General features: G+C 32.7%; 2 protein-coding genes across 2 annotated transcripts; one reads left to right on the forward strand and one right to left on the reverse strand.

Moving 5' to 3' along the window:
• The first annotated feature begins 4,050 nt into the window (after positions 1-4,050).
• Positions 4,051-4,416, forward strand: LOC114753013 (lysine-rich arabinogalactan protein 19-like). Its single transcript, XM_028941692.1, has one exon. It carries the CDS (start codon positions 4,051-4,053, stop codon positions 4,414-4,416), a length of 366 nt encoding a protein of 121 aa, XP_028797525.1.
• Positions 4,417-15,741: 11,325 nt separating this feature from the next.
• On the reverse strand, positions 15,742-23,402 carry LOC114753014 (aspartic proteinase CDR1-like). The gene is made up of 3 exons (XM_028941693.1): positions 23,105-23,402; positions 16,382-17,206; positions 15,742-16,163 (listed from the first exon to the last, which is right to left on the reverse strand). Exons 1-3 carry the CDS (start codon positions 23,400-23,402, stop codon positions 15,742-15,744), a joined length of 1,545 nt encoding a protein of 514 aa, XP_028797526.1.
• Between the last annotated feature and the right edge of the window lie 40 nt (positions 23,403-23,442).

The raw sequence follows: 23,442 nt of genomic DNA on the forward strand, positions 1-23,442 counted from the left end.
GATAATACTGAGATCATTCAAAGTTTTGAAAAACTGAATTTGAACGAACCTTCTAAGTTTCTTCAGAAGAAAGTCTAGAAAACAAGGATGATTTGAATGAACCACCTTCTCAAAACTTAGAACAACCTAAGGCTTGGAGGCATAATAGAAATCATCCTCTGGAACAAGTCACTAGTGAAGTCAATGAAAGGATCAAAACCCGAAGACAAGTGCTCAATAAATTGTGTTTTTCTGCATTTATTTCACACATTAAACCAACCAATATTGACGAAGCTCTGTCTGATGAATTCTGGATAGTAGCAATGCAGGAAGAGCTAAACCAATTTGAGAGGAATCAAGTTTGGGAATTGGTACCCAAACCTAATGACCATCTAGTTATAGGCACCAAATAGGTATTCAAAAATAAGCTTGATGAATTTGCACAAATCATCAGAAACAAAGCCAGATTAGTAGCTAAGGGCTATAATCAGGAGGAAGGTATTGATTATAAGGAAACATATGCTCCAGTAGCTAGATTGGAAGCCACATGAGCTCTCCTAGCTTTTGCTTGCGTAAAAGATTTCAAATTATATCAAATGGATGTTAAAAGTGTATTTTTGAACGGTTATGTCTTGGAAGAAGTTTTGATCAAACAAGCTCCTGGTTTTAAAGATCCCAATTTCCCTAATCACGTTTACAAACTGAAAAAGGTTTTGCATGGTTTAAAACAAGCTCTTAGGGCTTGGTACGAACGAATTAGCAATTTTCTGATTAAAAAAGGTTTTGAAAGAGGCAAAGTGGATGCTATGCTTTTCATCAAAAGAAGTAGAAAGGAACTGTTAATTGTTCAAATTTATGTAGATGATATAATATTTAGAGTTGCTAATAAGGATCTTTGCTAAGAGTTTGCTAAACTAATGCAGGGTGAATTTGAAATGTCAATGATGGGAGAATTGAACTTCTTCCTGGGATTGCAAATCAAGAAGAAGAAAAACAAAATATTTATATCCCAGACAAAGTATCTGAAGGAGTTACTGAAAAATATGGCTTGGAGAATGCAAAGAGTGTAAAGACTCCTGTGAATTCAACCATCTCACTGGATGTAGACGAGAAAGGGAAAGACGTGAATTTCACCAAGTATCGAGGGATAATTGGATCACTGCTCTACCTCACAGCAAGCAGACCAGATATCTAATTCAGTATAGGAATTTGTGCAAGATACCAATAAGCTCCTCCTATGAAGAAGCCATTAAGAGAATCCTTAGATATCTTGTCGGTACCACAAATTTAAGAATCTGGTATCCAAAGAAAGGAGCAGATATCTAATAGGATACTCGGATACTGATCATAGAGGCTATAAGACAGATAGAAAGAGTACTAGTAGACAATGTCAATCTCTGGGAGGATGCCTTGTCTCGTGGTTGAGCAAGAAGCAGAATGCTTTAGCAATATCCTCTACAAAATCAGAATATGTTGTCATTGCCAGTTGTTGTGCCTAGATTCTGTGGTTAAAGCAACAACTACAAGATTTGGGAATCAACTTAAAGGAGATACCAATCCTGTGTGACAATATGAGTACTATAAGTCTGTCCAAAAATCCAATTCATCATACTCGAACCAAGCACATTGATGTCTGACATCACTTCATTTGGGATCATGTTCAAAAGAAAGATGTGAAAGTAGAGTTCATTCCCACTGAGTACCAGATAGCAGACATATTTACAAAGCCTCTCGATCAACAAAAATTTAATTACTTCATAAGAGAATTGGGAATGGTAAATCCCAATAAGTTGTAAGAAATCTCACATTACTGTTTTAATTTAATCATTTAGATTTAAAGTTTTGATGATTTAAAGACTAAAGCATCAGAGTGGATAGAAATTTGTTTTGCAAGAGACTCTGTTTAGACGTCAAAAAACAGAGGTAAATGGAGTATGAAATGATTGATAAAGACATCAAAAATTATGCTGTAAAGAAGGGATGATTTATCAATCAACTGATCGATAAATAAGGCATATAGAGTAAAGGAAAGAAGTTGAAAGGAATATTATCGATAAGCTGATCAATCACTCAATTATCAATCAACACATTAATCAACAGCAATAAGGAATCTCAATCAAATCAGTCAAGTAGGTAAGAATTATTGATAAGCTAATCGATAAACTGTTAATCGATCAAATGATCAATAATCTCGACCAGGTATGAGTTTTTGCTTAACATGTATCGATAACATGATCGATGATTCATTGTTTGATAACATGATCGATAATTGCCTTCAGTGTTCTTGTCTATTCTTCTTATTTATCAAACATGTGATCGATCATATATTGATTAATAACTTGATCGATTAATTCTGTGCTTATAATGGTCAAAATTTGAAAAACCCTGAACCCTAGCTGGATAAAACCATCACCCCTATTTCATGCAACGTTCAAATTCTCATTGGTCCATTAAACTCCATACTAATCCTCACTCAAAATCACACTCTAAGCTCTTCCAATCATTCCCAATCTTACTAAACTCTCAAACCACCAAACATTCTTCCAAAATCTTCCTCTAGACCGAGAAATGGCTAGAGTTAAGCAACCAAATGTTAGCCAAGAAGAAAACACTGAGAAACAAACCCAATCCAGAGAAACTACTCCCTCGACTATGAAGAAGAGATATAGACCTAAAGTAAGGGAAGAACCCTCAAAGAAAAGGGGCGTATTGAAGACAAGAGAAGGCCAAACCTAAAGCTCCGAGCAACCCATCCCTCAGAGAAAATCTCCACAGTCAAAGTCTAAATCAAAGCTACCAATGGTCATCGAGGAATCAAAAATAGAATCTAATGATGAAGTTTTATTTTAGAAAGCTGTGGAGGCTACACTAAGAATTCTTGTCCCCAAGCAACTGAGACAAAGGAAAAGAAAGCAAGTGAGGGTGCAACACCAACTTCCTATCCAAGGTATTCCATCTGAATCATCTGAGTTTTTGGTTGGGAATCTAAATAAGGATGTAAACATGGTTAAGTTTAAGGTAGATTTTACAGATCATAAATTCTGTCCTGTGGTCTCTGTAGATATAAATGGCTTGAAAAAGAATGAAAAAAAATCAATTTGGACTTGAGTGATCTACTTGAACACTACTTTGAGCATTGGAGGAGAATACTGCCCAGAAGTAGTTAAAAGATTCTATTGCAATATGGAATCTGTGGAGGAATATGATGAACAAGATAATCTAGTGAATGATTATCTAAAAGTCAAACTAAGAGGCAGAACCTTCAATCTCACTCATGCCAAGCTGAATGAACTTTTAGGGACTTAAGAATATGTGAGGGGAGGTGATATGAATGAGGTAAAAGCCTATAAGGTTCTAATGCAGAATGATAACTATCCTAGTAAGCTGAGCTTTCCTCCAAAGCAAATGTGCGATTATTACAAAATAATCCACTATATCTACTCAAGGAGTATGGTCAATAAATCTGGCAATTTCTCACATCTGAACCAAGATGATTACCTTCTGTTGGCTAGAATAATTAGTGGAGAAAAGATCAATATAGGGGATCTAATTTTTAATGAAATGAAGGACTTTGTTCTCAACAAGTCCAAGTCTATACCAATCCCAAATCCTCAACCGGCCACCTATCTACTTCAAGTGCATAACATTGCACCTTTTGAGCCAGGAGAACTTAAAGTGAAGGTTCCTACATTTAGCATAAATCAACTCAATAAGATGAGAATACTAGTGCCATTCAGACCATCACAAAAATTGGCACAAAAAGAAAAAGGACAACAACCAATAGCTAATACCTCCAGACCCCAAGATAAGGCAGAATCCACTGCAGCTCCTTCTCACACCTTTGGACCTTCTTTTATAGAGAGGTCAATCAAGGAAATGTTCCAGTCAGAGCTCCATGATTTTGAGAAGAGACTTTATGATATAGCCAAGGAATATGGGAAGATATCTGATAGGAAATTTGAGGGTTTGTACAAAGTCCTGGGTCTCCATCGTCAAGCCATGGCTGTCTTGGAAAAGGAGGTTTCCTAGAGATTTGATTTTATTGAGAAGGAAATCAAAGAGTTAAAAGCAATGGTGGCCTCTCTTTGCGACAATTTCTTTGCACCTAACACCTCCTTCAGTTTTGAAGACCTCTTATCTCATCCATCCTCTCCTCCTCACCCCAATCCTGAACCACCTTCTTCGCCTATCTCCACCTCTCCTACTTATCCTCCACCTTCTGTCCCTTCCATATTATCTCCTACTCCTTCTCCTACTACCTTGGCCATTATCATAGTTCCTCAACCTGCTCTCTCTGTAACTCTTCCACCTATTTCTCAGGCCCTTCCTCTAATTTCCCAGCTTCCCCCTCTCCCTATTCCCATCACCTTGCCTACTATCTCTTCTCCTTCCCCATCTTTTGATGCTGACAAAAACGGGGAGAAGAAATCTGCCTAGGTCTTCTATGATTTCTTAGGTCTTCTATGTTTTCATTATGCTTTCTATTATGTTTTCATGTATTTCTGTTATGGTTTTCTATTATGTTTTCATGTATTTCTGTTATAGTTTCATGTATTTGTGATATTTAAATTCTGACTGAGTTTGATGGTTTCTGTTATGCTAACAGTACGTATATGATTCAGTTGTGCATTTCTGACATTTTGATGAATATTTTTATCTATCTTGAGTTCTTGTTTAATTCAGAATCTAGCTTAAGTGTTTTATCTGTTAATGTTAGATTTAAGGTTTTAATGATAACAAATCAAGTATGTTCTAGTTTAGCATGTTGATCGATCAAAAGATAATCGATTAAATGTCAAATAAAATGTCTCTGCTTGCTTGAAAGTTGGTACTATGTTTGATCAATAAATTGATAGATAATTCAAATTTTATGTGTTGATCGATCAATTCATTGATCACTGTTAACACTGTTTGGTATAGAAGTCGGCAAAAAATTATCGATCACTTTATCAATAATTAGATGATCAATAATTTTAATGAATTAGGAGGTGAAGAAAGAAATTAGATTTAAAAAAGTAAATACAAATAGGGGTAGTTTAATTGATTGAAAAGTCAAGTCACGTCATAGAAATCGGTAAATTATACAATGAAGACTTCGAGTGATTGTATTTTCTTTAGGTATGTTTATTTCTTGTGTGCTTAATGTTGATTTTATAGCCACCACTAAAAATCAAATACATAGGTAGCTAATTTTAAGGAACTAGGAGGTGAATAAAGAATCTAGATATAGAGAAGTAAATACAAGTATTTAGTCATTATAAAAATATTTAAAGTCATGATGAGATCATAGAAATTAATATTTTTCCAGTTCTAAATATAAAACCTATTTTATAGTATAAGTTACACTATAAAATGAGTCTTGTATTTAAAAACAGAAGAATAACTTATAAGATAAACACTTAAAATGAGTGTATTTCTTTCAAGTATATTTATTTCTTGTGTGCTTAATGTTGATTTTATGGTCACCCTTGAATCAAATATATGGGTAATTTTAATGAACCAGGAGGCGAAGAAAGAAACTAGAGTTAGAAAAGTAAATACAAGCACGAAGCTGTTATAATTGATTGAAAAGTCAACTCACATGTTAGAAATTAAAATTTCAAGTGATTGTATTTTCTTGAAGTATATGGGAAAAAGACAGAAAAATGCACCTTTAATTTCATAAACCCAGAAACGTCCGCTGAATTCAGAAAATCCCATTTTGGTACCATGAGACCAAATTGGGATTAATATGTGAAAGGAAAAGACCACATTGCCCTTCATTTTAAATATTATTTTTAAAATATCACAGCCCTACTGGCCGGCCGGTCACCGGAGCTCCGGCGGCGGCGGTCACCGGAGCTCCGGCGACCATCCGACAATTGGTCACCGGAGCTCCGTCGGTCGGAATTTTTTTTTTTAAATTTTTACAACTTCAATATAACGGTTAACAACTTTTGTAATGCGATTAACAACTTCAGTATAACAATTAACAACAGCTTTTCTAGGAAATTCAACAAACTCCGGCGACCGGAAACAATTATTTTGAAAATTTTTACAACTTCAATATAACCGTTAACAACTTTTGTAATGCCATTCACAACTTCAATATAGCAATTAACAACAGGTTTTCTGGAAAATTCAATAAACTTCGGCGACCGGAAACAATTTTTTCGAAAATTTTTACAACTTCAATATAACGGTTAACAACTTTTGTACTACTATTAACAACTTCAATATAGCAATTAACAACAACCAACTCCGGCGACCGGAAATAATTTTTTGAAAATTTTTACAACTTCAATATAACGATTAACAACTTTTGTAAGCCTATTAACAACTTCAGTATAGTGGTTAACAACAAGTTTTTGAGTTTGTTAAAGGCATTACTGAAGTTATAAAAATGTCACTTTTGAATTTAAAAACTTGTTGTTAACTGCTATATCAAAGTTGTTAACCGTTATATTGGAGTTGTAAAAATTTTCAAAAAAACGTAATTGTTAACGTTATACTGAAGTTGAAAATTTTTACAACTTCAATATAACGATTAACAACTTTTATAATGCTATTAACAACTTCAATATAGCAATTAACAACAAGTTTTCTGGGAAATTCAACAAACTCCGGCGACCGGAAATAATTTTTTGAAAATTTTTACAACTTCAATATAGCGGTTAACAACTTTTGTAAGCCTATTAACAACTTCAGTATAGCGGTTAACAACAGGTTTTTGAGTTTGTTAAAGGCATTACTGAAGTTATAAAAATGTCACTTTTGAATTTAAAAACTTGTTGTTAACTGCTATATCAAAGTTGTTAACCGTTATATTGGAGTTGTAAAAATTTTCAAAAAAACGTAATTGTTAACGTTGTACTGAAGTTGAAAATTTTTACAACTTCAATATAACGATTAACAACTTTTATAATGCTATTAACAACTTCAATATAGCAATTAACAACAAGTTTTCTGGGAAATTCAACAAACTCCGGCGACCGGAAATAATTTTTTTGAAAATTTTTACAACTTCAATATAGCGGTTAACAACTTTTGTAAGCCTATTAACAACTTCAGTATAGCGGTTAACAACAGGTTTTTGAGTTTGTTAAAGGCATTACTGAAGTTATAAAAATGTCACTTTTTGAATTTAAAAACTTGTTGTTAACTGCTATATCAAAGTTGTTAACCGTTATATTGGAGTTGTAAAAATTTTCAAAAAAACGTAATTGTTAACGTTACACTGAAGTTGAAAATTTTTACAACTTCAATATAACGATTAACAACTTTTATAATGCTATTAACAACTTCAATATAGCAATTAACAACAAGTTTTCTGGGAAATTCAACAAACTCTGGCGACCGGAAATAATTTTTTTGAAAATTTTTACAACTTCAATATAGCGATTAACAACTTTTGTAACACTATTAATAACTTCAGTATAGCGGTTAACAACAGATTTTTTTGAAAAATTATATAACTCAAAAACTTGTTGTTAACCGCTATACTGAAGTTGTTAATAGGGTTACAAAGTTGTTAACCGTTATACTGAAGTTGTAAAAATTTTCAAAAAAATTGTTTTTGGTCGCCGGAGTTTGTTGAATTTCCCAGAAAAGCTGTTGTTAATTGCTATACTGAAGTTGTTAATAGCAGTACAAAAGTTGTTAATCGTTATATTGAAGTTGTAAAAATTTTCAAAAAAATTGTTTCCGGTCGCCGGAGTTTATTGAATTTCTCAGAAAACTTGTTGTTAATTGCTATATTGAAGTTGTGAATGGCATTACAAAAGTTGTTAATGGTTATATTGAAGTTGTAAAAATTTTCAAAATAATTGTTTCCAGTCGCCAGAGTTTGTTGAATTTCCCAGAAAAGCTGTTGTTAATTGTTATACTGAAGTTGTTAATCGCATTACAAAAGTTGTTAACCGTTATATTGAAGTTGTAAAAATTTTCAAAAAAAAAAAATTCCGACCGACGGAGCTCCGGTGACCAATTGTCGGCTGGTCGCCAGAGCTCCGGTGACCGCCGCAGCCGGAGGTCCGGTGACCGGCCGGCCAGTAGGGCTGTGATATTTTAAAAATAATATTTAAAATGAAGGGCAATGTGGTCTTTTCCTTTCACATATTAATCCCAATTTGGTCTCATGGTACCAAAATGGGATTTCCTGAATTCAGCGGACGTTTCTGGGTTTATGAAATTAAAGGTACATTTTTCTGTCTTTTTCCCTATATTTATTAGTAACTAACATCATCATAAAGTAGAGATGTTTAACTTGTCCTGTCCCAGTCCTCTTGTCTCAGTCTAGGTCAATTTAGGACAGGACGGGACCAAAAAAAATTTCAAAACGAGATGAAGCAATAACCAGGGCAGGACGAGATAAAACATTAACTAGGACAAGACAGGACGTGAGACAGGGTCATTCCGTCCTAAGATATTTTTTTAAAAAAATATTTATTTATAATAATTATTAGATTATTTAATTTACTTATTAATAGTAATTATTTTTATAGTGATTTTTCTCTCTTAAGTTACCATGTTATCTCAACAAAATCTCTTTTCTCAAAAAAATAATTTAACATCACTATACAGTATTCTTTTTACGATATTTTTTTACAATATTATTTTTACACATTTTTTATATTATATAATTGAGCTTTCTACATAAATTTTTTTGTAATGTTTTTACTTTGAGAAGCCCAATGAAAAACAAACATTATGACATAAAAAAATTTATACCCAAAATTACAATATTTTCTTGAAAAGAAAAAAAGAAAACAAGACGTCCCATCCTATCCCGACATGGGACGAAAATCCCATCCTGTCCCTGTTCACTAGGACAAACTTGTCTTGGTCCAGTCCTGTCCCATAAATAGCCCTTCAGAAGTGTTTGTTGTGGAGCTGTCATTTAATATGTCACCCATAAAATTATACTTAAAACTAATTTACTCCAACGAAAAAAAAAAAATTGCAGTGAGGCCTTCAACCCGTAAGGTATTGCCTTCCCAAAACGACAGTTTCATGGTCATTTTCTGGGTGCAACTCCGCCGACATAATGCCTTATAAATCAGGAAAAATTTTAGATACCCCCCGTAGAAAGTAGATACATAATTTTCAACAATGACCAAAATATTTTGAAACTTCACTGCATTTCCTTGTATCAAAATAAAAATTAAATTTTTTGGATGAAAAATCATTGGTGCCTAGTTTTATTTCTTTTTTTCCAAAATGATTATATTAACCGTCACTAAAGCTTCGGTGCGTAGAGTTCCTCCCAGCCCCTCCACCAAAGCGCTAGTAGCTGGAGTTCCAACCTTCAGTTCCCAAGGAGCGTATTACGCAAATAAGGTGACCAAGTGAGAACCGGCATTCCTCCTCTACCATTACCATTCTCTTCTCCTCCTGCACCCAACTATGTCGTTTTGGGGCTAAAATTTGAAGGCTGCCTCTTTTTTTCAAAATCAATATTTTTTTTTTTACTTTGAAGTATTTTTTAGTAGCATCCAGCATCCTAAGATAATTTTTAGTGCACTTAACACCCAAAAATATTTTTAGAAATGCTAGTATCCAGCAAACTGCACTCTTGACTATTTTTCCAATGGCACTCAATATCCTAAACTAATTTTTAGCATAGCTAGTATCCTATATTATTTTTCTTGTAATAATACTCAATATCTTAAAATTAGTTTAGAATATTGTGTGCTACTGGATGGATATTTTAAATTATTAAATGCACAAAAAATTATTTTAGAACATTGCATGCTACTGAAAAATACTTCAAAGTGATGAAAATTGGCTTCAAAAAAAGTGATCGGCCTCCACTTTTAGGATATTGGATGCTACTTAAAAAAAAAAAAAAGTTAAGAGTGCAGCTTATGAAATACTGGGTACTACTGAAAAATATTTTTGGGTGTCAAGTGTGCTAAAAATTATCTTAGGATGCTGGATGCTACTAAAAAAATAATTCAAATTAAAAAAAATGTTGATTTTGGGGGGGTGGGGGGAAGAAGAGGTAGTCTTCAAATTTTAGCCCCGAAACAGCATAGTTTTGGGTAGAGGAGGAGAAGAGAATGGTAAGTGTAAAGGAGGAAAGCCGGTTCCGACTAAGTGCCTGGTTGGATTGACAGTTGAAAAAATAACTTATTTTTAACTTAACTTTTAAAAAAGTTAAATTGGATAATATAATTTATGTTTGAATTAGCTTTTGTCAATAAGTCAGTTTATAAGTGGAGTTGTTTGAATTATTACTGAAAAAGTAAGTTTTGTTGTAAAATGACCAAAAAGGGTATGATATTAAATAATACATGTAAATAATTTATTATTTCTCTTCTGCTGTACTCTTTAGTTATATTTTTCTATACATTTTATTTTATATCTTTTCTCATTTATTATAATAAAATATTTGAAATTAAAAGTATATTTATAACCTATTTATTACTTTCAATTAATTTCAACTAATTTTTGGTTATCTGCAATTTTAATTATTTGAACCTTGTAATAAAAATTAGAGGGAGTAGCAAATTTCTTAAAGGTGAGACCGAACTATTTTCTAAATAAACAAGGTTGTAAAAATAAAGTTGTTTTGATTATGATTGAAATAATAAATTTAATTGTAAAATGACTGAAGATGAATTTTATTAAATATATATGTATCATATGTACATAATGCCATACCAAGAGAAAATTTAAAAGAAAATAATTAAAAAAATAACTGAAATGCACAGTGCTAATCTCCTGCCACATTATTGTCATTTTGAATTTTTGATAACATGAATGAGCGACCCTATAGATAAGGACAAAAACAATCAAAGCACTCCTGCGACCACATTCTTTTTCTCCTCCACAGTTATTAAGCACAGTTGAAAGGGTAAAAGTAAGATCTGATATGCTTTTTCGAATCCCATAATTTAAGCAGCTTTTGATCCATAAGTTAAATGGACCAAAAGCTATTCCAAAAGGAAAAAAAAAATTATCCAAACGTGCTTGTTGATAATAAGTTGTTTATAAGTGGGTTGAACGCCAACTCAAATAAAGCCTAAAAGAGGTCTGAACTTATTATCCCCAAGCACACCAAAAAATTTATGACCTACCAAACCATCCAATCCTTTAATTATATAATGTGAAGAAAAATATATGTAACAAAACAAATGCAAGTATTCAAATGTGAATAAACAAGTAAAGTAAGAAGATTTACAATGCGAATGAGACTATTTATAAGAAACGTAAGAGAATTATTTTACCTAGACGCTTGTAAACTCACCTGTTGAATTCACACCTAGCCAGAGATAAGATTTGTATAGCAAATCTTCTTATTTCTTTTGGTCATCCACAGTTGGATACTCACATTTGTTTTATTACATATAGTTTATTCTTTGTATTATATAATTAATTAATAGATTGGCTGCTTTAGTGGTTGTAACCTTTTTTGGTGTGCAAAGGGTCATAAGTCCAAATCGCCCTTGACTACCTTATTTGCGTAAAATTCTTTGGTAACCGGAGCTTTGGCAGCCAGCCACAAGAGGTCAAAATGGCAACCACCAGCACTCTAGTGGCCAATCACCAAAGGTTAAAGATTTGGCAGTCAAAACTCTTTTGACGATTGATATTTTTTAACTTAAAAATTAATCAACAGCACTCATGACTTTTCACTCGTGAAATTTAATTTAATTTTGATCTAAGAGGGTGTAGTAAAATTTCGGAATGTTTTGGAATTTAGAAATTATCTTGCTCCAATATGGGCTATCTTAAATTTTTCCAACAAATTATCATAAAATAAAATTTATAGTTAGTAAAAAAAATGACCACAACTTTATAGTTAGTATAATTTTCATTCTCTCTTTTTATTAAAAATTTCAAAAAAAATATTTTATATTTATTTCTTTATTTTCTCAATTAGTTTTATAAAAGAAAATCTTTTTCCAAAAAAAATATATTTCTTTAAAAAAAATATTTTAGATTTATTTCTTTTTATTTTCTTCTTCTTTTTTTTAATCTTTTTGTCACTTAGTTAACTTAGAAAGTAATAAAAAATTTCTTCAAGAGACACAACTTGGGCTGTGTTTTGGTATATAATTTGATTAAAAAGGTTCAAATCACCACAACTTAATTCCAAATATTCACGGAAGATGAATGTTCCATTCCATACATGAACTACCATCAGAAAATACTCTTCTCGTAGGTTAGGATCATTCTTGTAGTTAAATTAAAGATATCACCCTACATTTCACTTTTAAAAAAAATATCACCCTATAAAAATCACGGGTTGGAATCTCTCTTCTTCCCTCCTCTTTCTTTTCTAACCATTGAATTAATATATTTCAATCATTGAGATTTTAATTTTTATAAACTATTTTAAAAAAATTTAAAAATATTTAGTGCATTTACAAACTATTAGAATTAAACTTTAATACGATCAAAAAAAGAATTAAACTTTAATAGAGTTTGTAATTTATTATTTATTTATTTTTATAATTTAATATTTTAATAATAGTTTTAAAAAGATTTAAATCTCAACCATTAAAATATTAATCTAATAGTTAGAAAAAGAAAAGGAGGGAAGAGGATGGGAAGAAAAGAGGATGGGTTACAAAACGATGGTAATAGATAAATACTCTTCCTGTTATATAGCTCTCATTTAATTTAGCATCCTTTTTTAAGTGTTCTTTTATTAATTCAAAAGCTTGTTATTAGTCTCAGACGCTCATCGGATGCTTCCAAAAACACGGAGTGTATATGTGTGTTGGGTTTACAGTACCTATATTTCACTTGAGCTGGATCACCCAAGCACATGATTCATCATTAAGCATATAACTCTATCGATGGGACTTGACGTCTCTGCTGTTTAGTTAGTACAGTCGCCGGGAGCAAAAGAAACTTTTCTCTGATTTACGTCAAAGTCAATCTGAGCCACGTTTCCATAAATGGAATTTCCCTTTGTGGGAGACATTGCAAGGCACGGCATATCGTTGGATACGAGAAGGAATAAGTGCTGAGGTTTTAAGGAAATATTGGCTCCCGTAAAATCAACATCAAAATTTGGAACATTCTTGATGGAGTTAACATTGGTGTAACACAGATTGAATTGAGTGTTTTGCACTATCCACTGCCCGCAAATGCTTGATCGAAGGAGTGTCAGTGTTGAATCAGTCTGTCGCTTTGATCAATCTGCGCTATCTGTTGACCGCAAAATAAAGATTCATATATAATATCCTATTTCAAGAATCATTTGAATTCGCAAGTTCAAAACTTTAAAACGAATATACCTTAAAGTAAAACAGATATATACCTTAAAGATTGAGGTGGTAAAAGGTGGGATGATTAGGATTGGCCATCATGGGTGTGGACACGACCCCATTTGCTGATATGTCGGCTTCCTCTCCAAATCTCAACTTAGTTGCAGCCTTTGCGTCAAAAGGAGGCTAACAGTAGGAAAATCTGCGACCAATCTGATTACCAAGTTGTGAAATTAGGGACCAATTGAAGGACCATTACGAAGTCTAACAACTCCTACCATGCGCATGCTGAACTTCCCAAGATTGTTATGTCCACATCCAAACAGTGAGTTGGGGAATGAAACAGATTGGCGATCACTGGTACCAAAACCGATTGAATATGTAGCCAAATCTCCCAGCGTGCAAGACTGGTCTCCATTTAAGTAAAGGTACAAACTGACTTGAGTTACCGAATTTATGTTGACGCTGAGGAAGAAGAGCACAGTTTCTTGAGCCACAAAACTGAGACTTGCAGGTGGAAGATTTCGTGGGATCAAACAATGAGACGTCTTGAAGATAGCATTAAGGACAAGATGAGCATTGGACGACCCAAATCAGGTCGCTTCCTGTGTCTGCAACACTCCATCTTTCTACAGGTGGCCTAACAAGGAAAATCCTCATAAGATAGCTTCCATAGTCTGGGATTACACACACACACACACACTCTACATCTGGTCCTAATTATAAGACTTTGTTTATAATCCACAAATAAGGTCTTATAATTAATACCAGAAGTAGTATATTAGTTTGAGCCAGTTGGCACTTATTTCAGCTGCATTTTGGGAAGGAGAAACGATTGACTCGAGCAGGGGAAATGCAGGGTTCTGATTATTTGGTGAAAGATTATGCATGTTTGAAGAACAATAATAGTGGAGAAACACAAAGGAGAATTGATGAGTGAAGAAGGAAAGGTTGAGGGTGAATGAACGACAATGATTATGGAGCTCTCGTTTTTTTCCCTTTTATCTTTTTTCTGTTTCTTATCCAAGCTTAATACTTTTCTCCATAAATAAAGCAAGCACTGGCATGTGTGGGTTGTGACTTGTTAATAATTAGCGTTGTCGATCGAGTGCTTTTTGTTTTCTGTTGGCTCAATGTCTTCTGTACATTGCGTGCACTGTTAGATATAAGACTAAGTGGCTTCAGCTAGAAATATGTAAATATATGGAGAGAGATGAGTGAGGAAGGGAGTAGCTGTAAAAAATATGTGCGCGCTGCCCCCATATATTTTTCTGAGTTCTCAAGTTGTTTTCTTTTTCTTTTCATCATTAGGTTCTATATAAGATGAACGACATTTTAATATATGTTATGGATAAAAAATGGTATTTCTTTGAATTCCGCAAATTAATTTAGTTATAAATTGAGTTAACTTGAGAAAAATAGTTTCTGATTTAAAATTTTTTACATCTCAATGGTCACGATTCACTCCGATTTAATTAATTGGTATTTACAACCGATCATCTTCCAAGATCTATATTTATGCTTTGTTGACTTAGTAAACAAGTGTTTCTTTTTCCTTTTTCTTTTGGTGATCATGTTTATCAAGTTTTTTTTTTCTTTTCAAAGCATTATTCACCTTGAAACTATCATCTGGCAAATTCGAGCAATTGATTTATAATTCTCTTCACTATAGGGGTGCCATCTTCTCAGTTTCGTTTTTAAAATTCTAATCTATTTTACAACTCTCTGCTGCTATATTCATTTCAATCATCTGCATCTGGACTGCATAATATATATATATATATAGAGAGAGAGAGAGAGAGAGACTTGTATCGCTAATTAATCACTCTGTTTTTTTGTCCCACTTATCATCAATCAAACTAATCCTTGTTAAGCGTACGGAGGGAAAATTAGACAAATGCACACCTCTATATATATATATATAAAAAAAAAAACGCTCGCGGCCATCTTTATGAGATTTCTCATAAGCCTGGTTCCTTCTTCATAAGTTGCCTCAGAGTCCATAGGTCCTTATATATTAAGATAATATATTATTCATCAAGTACATATAATACTCCTATGGTCCTAAATATATAAGACTCTTTTTGTAGTGTAATTTACATTACAAAAAAAGTCTTATATTTAGAACCGGAAGAGTAACTATATATATATTGTGGATTTCCTGTCGCCACTGCTGCCCCCTCTAATATTCTTCCCCCCTCCAAATGTTTTTTTTTTTTGTTTCTTTTTATTATTATACTCTATATAAAATAATGAACTTTTGCTTATTATGAGCCAAAAAAAATGGTGCAGTTCTAGGTTTTTCTATGATTTAAAAAAAAACTCTAAAATCACGTAGATTCATTTTAATTTAGATAAAAAAAATTTGGAAAATCATTTTAAAAGAACCCAAAACTACTGCATATATGCTTTTTTTGGTCATAAGATGTCAAAATATTACTCATTTTATATAGAATTTGATAACAAAAAGAAGCAAGAAAAAGCATTTGGAAAGTAATTAAGAAAAGTTTAAGGGGCAACAAACACCCTATATATTATTGCTGGTACTTGAAGAGGCTCTCTATTGTTTAGTACAATCGGCTGGAGCAAAAGAAACTTTTTTCTGATCAAGATCATACTCGACTTCAAAGTCCATCTGAGCTACGTTTCCGTAAATGGAATCTCTATCTGTGGGAGACATTGCAAGGCACATCACGTCGTTGGATACAAGAAGGAATAAGTGCTGAGGTTTTAAGGAAATGTTGGCTCCTGTAAAATGAAGCTCAAAGTTTGGAACATTGTTGATAGAGTTGACATTGGTGTAACACAGATTTAATTGAGAGTTTTGCACTATCCACTGGTCGGCTCCAATGGCTTTCTTCACCAAAGTTTCAACCTGCTCATAAATGCTTGATCGAAGAAGTGTCAATGTCGTACCAGAATCAATTATTATGGTTCTGTCGCTTTCATCAATCTGCACTGTCTGTTGCCCAATGGTGATACCTGTCAACGACCATTTTACTTAGATAATTCAGACCGCAAAATAAAGATTCATATATAATATCATTATACACCGTTTGGTGCAAAATACTTAAAGTACTGAATTCTCCCACTTCATTATCCTATTTCAAGAATCATTTGAATTCGCAAGTTCAAAACTTTAAAATGAAAGTACGCAAGAGAGAGTAACATTAATCTCAAAGCAAAACACATACGTATACCTTCAAGATTGAGATAGTAAAAGGTGGGATTATTAGGATTCGTGATCATGGGAGTGGACACGACCCCATTTGCTGATATCTTGGCTTCCTCTCCAAATCTCAACTTAGTCGCAGCCTTTGTGTTGAAAGGAGGCAAACAATAGGAAAATTGGCGACCGATCTGATTACCAAGCTGTGAAATTAGGGACAAAGGACCATTACCTAGTCCAACAAGTCCTGCCATGCGCCTATTGAACTTCCCATTATTGTTATGTCCACATCCAAACACTAACTTAGGGAACGAAACAGATTGGCCATCACTAGTACCAAAACCGATTGAATCTGTAGCCAAATCTCCCACCGTGTGAGACTGATCTCCATATACGTAAATGTACAAACACTGATTTGAGCTTCCGCATTCATGTTGAGGCTGAGGAAGAAGAGCACAGTTTCTTGAGCCGCAAGACTCAGACTTGTACGTGGAAGATTTTGTGGGATCAAACAATGAGACATCTTGATGGTAGCATTGAGTACAAGGTGAGCATTGGACCCAAATTAGGTCGCTTCCCGTGTCTGCAACACTCCATCTTTGTACAGGTGGGCTGCCAATGAGGATCTTCATAAGATAGCTTCCATCGTCTGGTATTATATCAGTTTGAGCTAGTTGCTCACTCATTTCAGCTGCATTTTCAGAAGAAGATTGGCGAAAACGATTGACTCGAGACAGGGAACGCAATGCGGCGTTTTGAACTCGCTCCCAGTGGGTCATCGAGGAGTTGTACAAAGGTGACAATGGCGAGTCACGATGAATGAGATCGATGCTGAAACCTTTTGGGAGCTTATTTGCTGCAGTGACATTGCACAAAGTTGAAAGATACAAGAGGACAAGGCCCAAAAAGAGTGAAAGGTTATGCATGTTTGAAGAAGAGTAATGGTGGAGAAACAGAAAGGAGAACTGATGGGTGAAGAAGGAGATGCTGAGGTGATTATATTTATAGACAAGTTTGCTTGATCTTTGGGTTACATATTAAGCCCTGCCGTCTACAAACCGAAAAAAGAAATATATAAATAATTATGCTGACTGTGATTATGAGTATATTCAAGTCAATGACAGGAACTCCTGAATGAGCGCCCGTGATTATGGAGCTCTCATTTTTATATTTTTCAGGTTTCATATCCAAATCCAAGCCTAATGCTTTTCTGCAGAAATAAAGCAAGTTGGGCTGTGACTTGTTAATAATTAGTGTTTGTCGATCGAGTGCTTTTTGTTTTCTTTTTGCTCAACATGTTTTGCAGATTGCGTAAACAGTTGTTAGATATAGGACTAAGCGATAGATATAAGTATAGAGAGATATCGAGAGAGAGAGAGATGAGTGAGGAAGGAGCTTGTAAAAAAATATGCGTGGAAATGTAGGATTTGCTCAAATTGTTTTTGTTGTTTTCATCATTTAGTTTTACGTAAAACGAGTGGCATTTTAATATTTTGTTAATAAAACATAACATGTCTTTTAAAAAATCGTTAAAAATTTAAAACTGTATCAATTTTTGTTATCTATAAGATACTAAAATATCACTCATCTTGTGCAGGAAAAAATTAAAGGAATACGCAACAAGTTGCGCTAGAAACCCTAAATCGAAGTATATACAAGTGTGAACAAGAATGATGGATGGTGCAAAACATTTTCTCGAAACTTGACTTGCCGGTCCTTCCAATGCTTAATTTTGTAGAATGATGGATCGTGTAAAACACTTTGGGGAACTTTGTGTTTCTTTATCTCACATGTCTGCATCTTACACTTTTGACCAATGTTTTAAAAGCTGGACCAGAAATTGAACCGGAAAGAACAGCGGTTCACGGCTCTCATGGTTTAACTGGTTCGACCGGCGGTCGAACCGAAACATAATAATTAAATAAAAATAATATTATACTTCCTTAAATCTGATATATAAAAAAAAATTTTGGGGATGAAGGTCCATGACACATTGACAGTAATACCTTATTTGAAATTTTTTATATATATTTTTATTTTTGTTTCTATTAATTATTGGTATGCTCACTTTATCCCTTAAATAAGAATGATGTTAGAGGATAAATTAAATATTTTATATATTTTAATCATATAATAATCCTTAATAATTACAATATTATGACGTAAATATTTTTTATAGCCTTTTTAATATATAGTATAGTAAATCTTTGACTTTTGCAATTTGTACCAGTGGATATAACTTTATCTCACAATTAATTTAATTTTTTCCCTTGAAAAAGAACGTTAAAAAAGGTTTAACTAATACTCATTTATAGCACACGTCATCCTTGGTAAATCTACCTTTGCGTGTTGGCCCCAAAAAAAAAAAAACTGCCCCTGCGTATACTCTATCTCTACTCCCGAGGTTTTATTTTCTTTTCTCCCCTACTTCCACTCCATTACTTGCACGTCGTCTTCTTTTCTTCATTGTAGATTAGGGAGGTTTTATTTACAGTCCAGATTTGCGAGTCGTCGGGCACCCAAGATGAGCTTCTTATCTTCTTCTAGCCTCGCAACCGTCTCCATGGCTATTCTTGAAGGGACAAAGGATGAGGATAAGATTCATATCCAGAAAAGCTTTTCTGCGCCTTTCTTCTTCTCCATCCCTGCTCACAAATTTGAGCCGGCCGGTTTTTCAAAAACCCGTTTTGACTACTATGAGTAGTTTCCAATGCTTGATTTCACACCACTGGTCCCACAACGCAATTTGAGGGTTGGTACGGTATAGTTCATTAATGAGCAGTGAAAATTCTAAACTTTGCTTTCATTTCCCACTTAAAAGACAAATAACGGAAATAGGTCACAGATCGATTGGTTGAAAAATGTTCTAATTTAGAAGAAGTTGTAAATGAAAAATATTGAATAATTTGTAAATAATAAAAGATAAGTCGTAAATTATTGACTAAAAAATCAGTTAATATATGATGAGAAGTTGATCTATAAATTCCACAAATTAATTTAGTTGTAAATTGAGTTAACAGGAGAAAAATAGGTTTTGATTTAAATATTGTTTTACATTTCATCTGTCACGATTCACTTCAGTTTAATTAATTGGTATTTACAACTGATAATCTTCCCTTGATAAAAGAGAAAAAAACTGATGATCATCTTCCAAGATTTATAATTATGCTTTGTTTCAGTAAAACATTTTGTTTATCATTTTTTTTCTTCTCTTTTTTCTTTTGGTGGCATGTTTATCAAGTTTTTTCTTTTTAAAACATTATGCAACTTGAAACTAATCATCCGGCTAATTGGAGAAATTTATTTATAGTTATCTTCATTGTGCAATCTTCTGAGTTTCTTTTTTTAAATTTCAATCTATAATTCTCTGCTGCTTTATTCATTTCGCTCATCTGCATCTGGACTATATATATAAATATATATATATATATATATATAGACTTATATCGCTAATCACACTTTTTTCCCAATTATCACCAATCAAACTAATCCATGTTAAGTGTCCGAAACCTATTTAATGATATTATAGCCATTTTATTCAACAGGGAATACTATACAAGTTAAGAGTTCTTTTTTTTTTTTTAACGAGTTATATAGGAATTGTTAAAAAAATGTATCATAATATAAAATAAATTTTGGGTTGATTCCCAAGTCAATCATCTTAAAGCCTAAGTAATTTTTTAGTTTTGACTCCCGAGTCAATCATCTTAAAGCAATAAAGCCTCAGTAATTTTTTTATTTTTGACCAAAAAAAGCCTAAGTAATGACTAACGACCAATCTACTCCAAGTCAAGTCAATCAATGCGGCCAAGGAAATCTTATTTTTTTAAATAAATAAATATATCTGCGTTATGCCTAACGCATTGTAAAAAGTAAAAAAAAGACCATGAAAATTGCAAAATCACAAGTCAGGGCCTGTTACAAGTCTTGTATAGGTTTTGACGACAATGTAACAGCAAATGACAACAAATATCTGACAAAATACCTGATTTCCAATTTCACAATTTCTACAGTATTTTTTGTGATTTTTCCTTGTAAAAATCTTCTTACATAATTCCACTTATAATTCTAATAACAATTAAAATGTTAGCTAAAATATACTTTTGGTTTTTTAACTTTATATAAGGTTTTAATTTAGTTTTTTAATTTTAAAAAGTATATTTTTAGTCCTTTAATTTTAAAACTGTTAACAAAAAAATAATAATATTGAGATCTTAAATATTAATAAAAAAATTTTAAATATTAAAATATTAAGTTTAATTCTCAAAACAATCATCATTGTTACAAAAAAAATCAGTTAAAACTAATAATTTTAAGATTAAAGGACTAAAAGTATACTTTTTAAAATTAAGAGACCAAACTAAAACTTTTTATAAAGTTGAGAAATGAAATATACACCTTAGGGAATACTTAGGGTATACGCAACGCACGTTTTCAGGGTTAAGTTCATTATTAATTTTGTTTCTTCTTCTCAAACTGCAAGACTCCTTGAAAGAAAATCTTTGTAATAAAATATGAAACTCATTTTATAGTGTAAATTACACCACAAAATATATCTTATATTTAGAACCGGATGAGTATAAAAATGGAATCTTTGTTATGTCATTTTCCATTTCAAATCATTTCACTTGTCTTGTGCGACTTCGTCATTCCAAAGCTTATGTGTTAATCTTCCACAAATCTCAGTGGCCCATAATTTGTTGGATGGCATTCCAACCAGAGAGGCTTGATTTCTCTCTTTAAATTTTGTATTGAGTGTTGACTAAAGACTAATCAAAATACGTAGATAAGGACCGATTGAGTTGGATATAATGGAAAGGACTAATCCCTTATAATATAGCGAATTATTGTTCAAATCAACGCTAGGAAAGATGCTTACATTTAGTGCATGACAATACTTTGAACAGAATTATGTCTAATAAGAGGATGCACATGTGCCTAACAGGAAAAAAAAAAAAGGGGGGGAAGAACATAATGAGAATGTGGCTAAAACGTATTGGTGTTTTCTTAAAGATATTGATTTTTCTAAATTATTTACAATAATCCCTTAAAACAATATCGTTTATTGAATTGATATAAAATGTTTTCCTTAAAAATAATTTGTATTTAGATAATATTAATTTTCCGCAACAATTTTTTCTAAATTATTTACAATCCCTTCAAGACTTCACAAAAAGTCTAAATTATTATGTTAATAATAATTTGTTCTTTAAATTAGATGCTTTGATTGTATTGCTGTCTAGAATTACTGGGCTTATTTCTGTACTATTCAAATAAGTCAATTATTTAAACAGATTAATTTTTGCATTTTTTTCTTGAAATATTTTGTTAAAATCATTTTTCTGTATTCTGAGTAATTCTGAAAAAAGGGAGGGAACATTGAACATAATTAAACAAAGGTGAACTTTCGTTTTACCTTACTAGCATTCTCAAAGAAAATATCCAAGGAATTAGCATTGCAAAAAAGAGTTCATTGTAGAGTAAATATGCAAGAGTGTAAAGAACATTAACTTTATCTATAAAATGTGGATATTGAAATGAATAAAGCTCAATATTATATTATTTTTAATAAATACTCTTTACGCTTATATTGCAAAATAGAAAAACGAATTTCGGATTCAGTGAAAGTGTGAAATTTGTCAATTGGGAATTCTTTCTTTTCTTTTCTTTTCTTTTCTTTTTTTAAGGAGGGTTAAGAAAATAGCCTCGTTATTCTCAAAGTATATCAACTAATTTTACCCAAAAAAAAAAGTATATAAACTACTGTTATGATTAAAAAGAAAAGGCAAAATATATCATAATACAAAATAAATTTTGACTACAACTTAATTAAGTTAGAAGTCCGTATTGCTTTAGAGGAAAGTACGATTATCTAACTCCATTACTTAGAGATTTTGAGACAATCAAATACAGTTATGATTAATAAAGAGTTGACTCCAAAGTCAATCAACTTATAGCCTAAGTAATTAACGACTAATGACCAATTAAAGAGTTGACTCCAAAGTCAATCAACTTATAGCCTAAGTAATTAATGACTAATGACCAATTTACTGCACGTCAACCATCAATATAGCCAAGGAAATCTAATTTTTTAATAAATATAGTAAACGCCTCGCTAACACATTTGTAAAAATCTGCTTACGTAATTCCACAAATTACAATAATGGTGGTAATTAATAATTAAAATGCTTTGATATTAATATTTAGGGCTTCACGGTTTACGTTCATTATTGGCGCTGAAGCTAATTACAACGAGATGTTTTGAGGTAAAATAAAAATTATGAGAAATAAGATTGCATAGAAGTGAGAAATATTCCTATATATATCGTAGTGAAATTCCAAATTTCACAGTAGATTTAGACGCGCTGAGGATTTAGTTAACAAAGATAACAGATGTATGACATATACCAAAGTCTCTAAAACCAACATATAAGTAAGGACCTTTAAGATTAATTTGCTATAGAAAATAAAACAAGTAATAGCAAAGTAAACGTAGGGTTTACAAAACCAAAGTTTATTATTCATCAAACACGCACACGACTCCTACTCCATGTATATATACTACCTCCAATATCTTATAATTAGGACCGGAGATAGTGTGTGTATATAGGCAGTGCTCTCGGGTCTCTACTGTTTAATACAATCGACGGGAGCAAAAAAAACTTTTTTCTGATCAAGATCATGCTCCACCTCAAAATCAATCTGAGCCACATTTCCGTAAATGGGCGTTCCATCTGTAGGGAGCATTGCAAACATATAACATCGTTGGATATGAGACGGAAAAAGTTCTGAGGTTTTAAGGAAAGGTTGGCTCCTGTAAAATGAACATCAAAATTTGGGAAGTTCTGGATGGAGTTAGCATTGCTGTAACACAATTTGTATGGATCCTCCTGTACTATGAATTGGTCAGCTCCAATGGCTTGCTTCACCAAAGCTTCAACCTGGTCATAAAAGCTTGACGGAAGTATCGTCAATGTCGTCCTAGAATCAATCACTATGTTCCCATTGCTTTCACCTGTCTGCACCGTCTGCTGTCCAACAGTGATACCCATCGATGAATGACCATTTCACAGAAACAATTTAGACCGGCGA

This window comes from Neltuma alba, unplaced genomic scaffold (assembly GCF_004799145.2).
Source record: "Neltuma alba isolate B1F8T4 unplaced genomic scaffold, ASM479914v2 tig00007631_pilon, whole genome shotgun sequence".
NCBI lineage: Eukaryota > Viridiplantae > Streptophyta > Magnoliopsida > Fabales > Fabaceae > Neltuma > Neltuma alba.

What these genes read in the sequence shown, in the direction of transcription:
- LOC114753013 (XM_028941692.1), top strand. Translation starts at nt 4,051, where the DNA reads ATGGTGGCCTCTCTTTGCGACAATTTCTTTGCACCTAACACCTCCTTC.
- LOC114753014 (XM_028941693.1), bottom strand. Translation starts at nt 23,402, where the DNA reads ATGGGTATCACTGTTGGACAGCAGACGGTGCAGACAGGTGAAAGCAAT. An exon ending in CATATCCAACGATGTTATAT is followed by an intron (nt 17,207 to 23,104) that starts GTTTGCAATGCT and finishes ATGTCACTGCAG; the next exon opens with CAAATAAGCTCCCAAAAGGT. An exon ending in TTACTATCTCAATCTTGAAG is followed by an intron (nt 16,164 to 16,381) that starts GTATACGTATGT and finishes GGTCGTTGACAG; the next exon opens with GTATCACCATTGGGCAACAG.